The 6000-nt window shown below is 54.6% G+C and overlaps 1 protein-coding gene across 1 annotated transcript in view; it reads left to right on the top strand.

The window, feature by feature from the left end:
- Window positions 1-6000, top strand: part of RGS19 (regulator of G protein signaling 19) — a 31022-nt gene that overhangs the window by 12632 nt on the left and 12390 nt on the right. Inside the window, exons 3-4 of the mRNA XM_034786662.1 lie at window positions 3455-3592; window positions 4045-4181. Of these exons, the coding sequence (XP_034642553.1) occupies window positions 3563-3592; window positions 4045-4181 (167 nt within the window). The 5' untranslated portion in view covers window positions 3455-3562. The remainder of the gene's footprint in view (window positions 1-3454; window positions 3593-4044; window positions 4182-6000) is intronic.

Genomic DNA, 6000 nt, shown 5'->3' with positions numbered 1-6000 from the left:
AATCATAACTATATTGTGCTTTTTATCTGGGGATTTCAAAGTGCTTTACATATGATGGTGTCTATTTTAACCGATGAAGAAACTCAAGCACCGGGAAGTAACTCACCCAGGAGGTCCCTTTCAACCAGATTCTGCCAGCCTGTTATTGTGCCAGAGAGTCACAATGATATTAGCAGGAAGGGTCAAAGAATAACATACTACTCAAATATCAGAGGGGTAGCCGTGTTAGTCTGAATCTGTAAAAAGCAACAGAGGGTCCTGTGGCTTCCTGCATCTGAAGAAGTGAGGTTCTTACCCACGAAAGCTCATGCTCCCAATACTTCTGTTAGTCTTAAAGGTGCCACAGGACCCTCTGTTGCTTTTTATGGAAAGTGTGTTCTCTGTGGCTTTTCCTGCTAAAGAAGTGGGCTGCAAAATTCTTCCCAAACTGAAGTTTCCATTGCCCCATCATCAGCCTGAGATACATTGACTCCAGAAAGGAGATGCTCAGTGCGTGAATCATTGAGGCTAGATTCGCATCTGAGAAGACAGAGCATAGTTCCCTGCCACGCTGAAGCTGTACTTGGAGTTACTTTGATAAATGGAGGGGAGAGGTTGATGTCATGGCTGGATCCACTTCAGTCTTGCTTCAGCTCCCTTTGACCCGGCTGTTCTCTTCATCGAGGGGCTAACCTTATGCAGGCATGGTTCTTGTTTACGATTTGTATTGCATTAGCGCTTAGAGACCCCCATCATGGCCCCATGGTGCTGGGCATTGTACAAACACTCAGTAAAGAGACACTCCCCGCCCCAAACAGTTTGCCATCCCAGTCAGTTATTGCGTGCTCATGAAGTTGGGTGCTGTCAGTGCATTGTGGCTTCTCCCCGCCTCTCCGATGGGGTCTCTGGTAGATTTTAAAGAGGGAGGATTGGATGGATACCTGCAGAACTCAGGCCTCTTGGGGATGCAACGCAGCTGCTTATCGCACCGTTACCTAGGTCTGGTGTGAGCTGCTCCATCCACTCCAGCAGTAAAATGGGGATAACAGCACCGTCTACCTCCCAGGGGTGTTTTGAGGATAAATACGTATGTCAGAGATTGTGAGGGGATCAGTGGGGGTATAAAAGTACCGACGCTCGCAAGGTTTGGTAAGTGGGTGGGCAGCATCTTGAGGAGTGGCTGAGTAGTATAAACACGCCTCCGTCGCCATCCGTCTAGAACTGTGTGTCATGGCCTGGTAATTGTCTTCTGCCAGGGGCGTCCTTTCCTCCTGTCAGTGAAATGTCTTCCAGACGGGCTGAGAGTTCTTTGCCATGCCGGGGGCTTGGGTGGGCCCTCTGGTTTGCGTAGCCCAGTTCAATGAACCACTTTGCTGTCTGGCACGGTTCTTTCTGCTGTGATTCTGCCGCGGCTACGGTGGAAGAGGAGGTGTGTTTGCCTCCCTCACCGCATGAGTGCATTGTGTCTTCGAGCCCCTCCGGCCTTTAGAGCAGCAGTTCGAAAGGCTTCTCTGTACCTGTTCTGCCGACTCGCTCCTCTTAGCAAATGAAAACTGTTGAGCTCTGCTTTGTAAGAAAACTTCCTTTCCCATCTCCCTGTGCTCAGATGGCACCATCTAACTCTCCCTCGGCCTCTCCAGCGCAGTCCTGTCCTGCATCACTGGACTTGCCTCTGACTCCTGAGTCTATCGACTCCCCTTACACGTACAGGGCTTCCCAGGAGGGAGGTAGATGCAGCTGTGTCTTAATGTCACGGTGGAGCTCGCCCGGGGAGGCAGTAAATTCCGTGGCTGCGGAGAGCGTGGGATTGCACAACAGAATTCCAAGCAGAGCCTTCGATCATAATATTTGGTATAACATGCCTGTTTCCCCTGCGTGAGGCTCTCGCCTCCAAACAAGAGGCCTCATAGATAAGGAAGGGTTTAATGTGATGTTTGGGGGATTTGTTTGATCTGCCTTCCAGGTGGAAGTCAGAGATCTCCCAGCCAGAAATCCTTCTCTCAACAAAGCCAGGGCCAGGAAGGTCAACACTTTGTGGGAGGTATTTCTGAGCATGTCCTAGGGGCTGTGTTTCACTTAGTGAGGTGACTGTGCACCAGGGCCTGCCTCCCTGCTTTGTGAAATGCTGTGCAGGCATTTGGGGTACCAGAGGCCAGAGCTGTCCCTTGGGTACAGCGAATCGGGGCGACTACCTCGGGCCTCGCGGGCTGAGAGGTGAGGCGGGCAGACGAGCGGGGTGAGGAGGTGAGCCACTGGCAAACAGAGTGGGCAAGGAGGAGCCCCCCTACCAGAACTTCCCCTTCTCCCCAGCGCCTCCTACCTGCCAGCGCACCCCACCAATCAGCGCCTCCCCCTCCCTTCCAGCGGCTACCGCGCCGCATGCTCGGGGAGGGGGTGGAACTGGGTGGGGAAGAGGCGGGGTGGGGGTGGGGTCTGGGGGAAGGGGTGGAGCGAGGGCGGGGCCAGGGGTGAGCACCCCCCCAGCAGATTAGAAACCCAGCGCCTATGTCCCGGGCCCCGCACTCCCCTAGTAAAACTCAACTCTCTACTATGAAGATGGCGCTGGGGGATCTTGAACCGTACCCGGTCTCTTCCCATGTGAGCAGAGGTGCAAACTGGTTCAACTGCAAAGCTGGTCTTCCCATAGCACTCTCCACCTGCCCGTGGTTCTGGGTAATTGTAGGGCACAGGTGTCTTCAGCTCTGTTTCTCTCCATCCTGTCCATAGCAGGACAAGACACTTTCCAGGGTAACTCCTACCCATCCATCCGCATTGGCCATTCCTACCCTCACTTGTCCCTCTGGCTGAGGAGGGGTTAGAACCTCCCCAGGTTTGGGCAGCCCAGGACAGGGTGTGTCGCTGTTAATCAAATCCATGTTCCTCCTGGATCATTACCAAGGGGCCTGTAACAGGCCGGGCCACAGTAGTTCATACAGGCAGACGCTCGGCTCTTGCCTTATCCAGTTCTCTAAGGCTGTATCTATGCTAGAGGAATCGAACGAAAAATTACGGCCAGTGGGAGCTGTCGAGAAGGCAGGGCAGGGCTGGACGACCCCAGGGCCTCATCTACTGTATGGCTCCCACCGGAGCACATGAATCACTGGCAGAACCTAGTGTGGGCAGGCTTGTCTAATGCTGCGATGGCGCACTGAGCTGGGGAGCAGAGCACAGGGCGTAGTGAAGCATTAGCAATGAGCACTGCAGAAGGGGCTGCTTGGACAGACGCTCCTAAAGGAGCAGCACTTTCCCTCTCACATTTTATTTCCTTCCTTGCGTCCTTTATTTTCTTGCCCCTCTACCGCTGTCAGGAGTGCGCCGTTGGCTCCAGTGCTGGAGACGAGCCCTTGCTAACTTGGAGCACCTCCCTTCTCAGTGGCTCTTTCCTGCCTAAATGTCCCCAGCCTACGGGAGAGGGGGGTCCCTGTTTTGGCCTGCAGGTGGATTTAGCTTAAGGAATGCTTCTCTGTTCTCATAGGCTCTATCCAGTAGGCTGCAAAGGCCCTAGGGGGGCGTGTCGACAGTCACCGGCACCTGGGAGGACAGGCGAGCAGAGGTGGGCCAGCAGGGAACATACAAGCTGCCCATGCCGACTGTGTATGAAGCTGGGAAGCAGGTGAGCTGGAGATCTGACCTGTTGGGGGACCGGAGATGAAATAACCATCGTAAAGGAAAATCCTTGGACTGGCTGGCCAGGGGAGAGCCTTAAAGAAATCCCAGTGAGCCATTGAGCAGATAGCAGGACAAATGCAGGAACTACCGCCCAAGGCGTGGCATTCTGTGCAGCCAGATTCCTGTCTGTGCTTTGCATTCTGGAGGCAGAAAGAGCCCACGCCCTCGCCCCCCCCCCTCTGGAGTAAGAGGCGTTTTCCTCTCTAGCCCAGGTGCCTGGTTGTTACCTAAAGGTTCGTCATTCTGTCCAGAGGGTGTCTGAGCTCCGCGGTGCTGCTGGCAACCAGCGTGAAGCAGAGGGGGGATCTGAGTTCCAAGAAGTGGGGGGGAGTTGAGCTGGGAGGGGTTCGTAAGGCCCTGCGGCTCGTTTATCCTCTCCGTGCTCTTCCCTTCCAGTACACGGGACCTGAGTCCACAGAGAGACCCCTTTCGATGTCCCGGCATGAGACCTCTCCGACGACGGTGCAACCGGCTGGCAACCACCGCCCCAATGCCTGCTGCTTCTGCTGGTGCTGCTGCTGCAGCTGCTCGTGGTACGTCCTGTGCCCTGCTCAGTACCAGAGGCGCTAAAGAAGCCCCCTCCCCATCCCTCTCACCCGCTGCTGCCTGTGTCTCGGGGACGAGGCCCTGAGGGGAGAGTGGCACCCGTGCCACCATTCTGGCACCATTGTTGGACCCCCGTGTGGGTCGTGTTCCAAAATCTCCCCCATCAGCTCCATGTTGCTCAAACGCCAGGTGTATTGTTCACGGGGGGCCCCTTCGTCTGTGATTTTGTCCTTTGCTTAGATTGTAAGATCTCTGAGACAGGGCCCATCTTGTGGTCTGCGTCTGTGCAGTGCGCTCCTGGCCCATTACAATACAGCCAAGGTAGCATACTTCCTCTGCACAGCTCTGCCAATGCCCCACGGCGCTGAGCCCAGAGCACCCCTTTGGGGGAGATGTCTGCAGGCTCTTCCGGCCGGGTGTGATGTTGGTCGAGGCCTCCGAAAATGGAGAGCTGCCTTTTCTTAATCTGCCACTAGAAGCTTGTGGGGCATGTGTGGGAACGGCCTCCCCCACCCGCCGGGCTGAAGCATCCAGGACATTTGTGTGTTTGTGCTTGGTTTATAGTGGAAGGCTAATTGGTGCAGTGTTTAAAAACTGACTGTAAACACCATTTTGAGCAGATGGCCTCAGTGTTTGTGCTGCGGGTTGATCTGAGCCCCATGGAGCACACTGTGCGTGCGTGTGTTTTCACTCTCCTCCACGCAAGGCATTTGTCGATTTTTGTCCTGAGATTCTGAACGTAGTAATTGGAGGAAAGGGGCGAGTTTTCTGAAATGAACGGCGTGTAAAGCGACTTGCGGTCCGGGGAATCCTTGAGGCCTGGCCTATTAATCACTCTTTGGAAACTTGTTAAATCCACAACGGACTGTGCTGCCCCTACCAGACTGCTCAGCACGGAGAAGTGTGAGTAACACTTTGGGGCCAAAACCCGGTGCCCGTTTCAGGGGGGCACAGAAATCCCATGCAGGTGATAAGACTCTCGGTCCCCCAGATCTAGGGCCGATAATCTATTTCAAATGGACCTAAAATAGTCCCCAATCTTCTCCTGATTCAGAGGGAGGGAGCCCCTGCCTGGCTCGTACCAGCACAGATTCATGAGGTGGTGTATTTGCTTCTCTGGTGCCAGTCACACTAAAGACCCAGGCCTGGATTTCTGAGCCCAGCAGGTGGGCAGTCTTGTTGTCTGGTTATTCCCATGTCTGCACACAACCTGCTCAGGATTAGGATGCCCAGTGCAGGTGATTTGATTTTATTTAGCCAGGTCAGGGGGGAAATAATGATTCTTCCTGGTTAGAATCTCTGTCATTTTCGTGCAGGGAGCTGCTTAAAACCATGTAAACACATCTGTAAGAGCAGCTGGGCAGCAGCTCCTGCACAGTTCAGTGGTACAGTGTCCCTGCCCAAGCAAGATGCCCCTAGTTTTCAGTGTCAAACAGCATTTGCCCGCTGAACGGCAGGCCCAGAATCGGTCCCTCTCCCGAGGAGGCTGGTGGGGTGCAGGAAACCATTCCGGTGGGCTGGACACATTTGTTCCGTGCACTGTATGACCGGGGAGAGGGAGATTAATGGGCGGGGGGGCATCTGTGACCTTTGGAAGCCCAGCCTCTCTCACGAAGGAGGATCCCACAAATACCCACCGCACAATGGTTGCCTGGGAACTTGTGTGTGCAAATGGGCACTTGGCTGTACGGTTACCCCCTGTGCCTCCTTCGAAAGCTCGCCCCTCACCATGTCTCCTGTCCGTGTCCGCCGGGATTCCTAGATCCCATTGCGCTGTTTGAGGTTCTGTCTCTGGTGATTTGGCCG

The sequence above is a fragment of the Trachemys scripta genome, chromosome 12 (genome assembly GCF_013100865.1).
Source record: "Trachemys scripta elegans isolate TJP31775 chromosome 12, CAS_Tse_1.0, whole genome shotgun sequence".
Classification (NCBI taxonomy): Eukaryota; Metazoa; Chordata; order Testudines; family Emydidae; genus Trachemys; species Trachemys scripta.
This window is presented reverse-complemented; position numbering and strand designations above follow the sequence as displayed.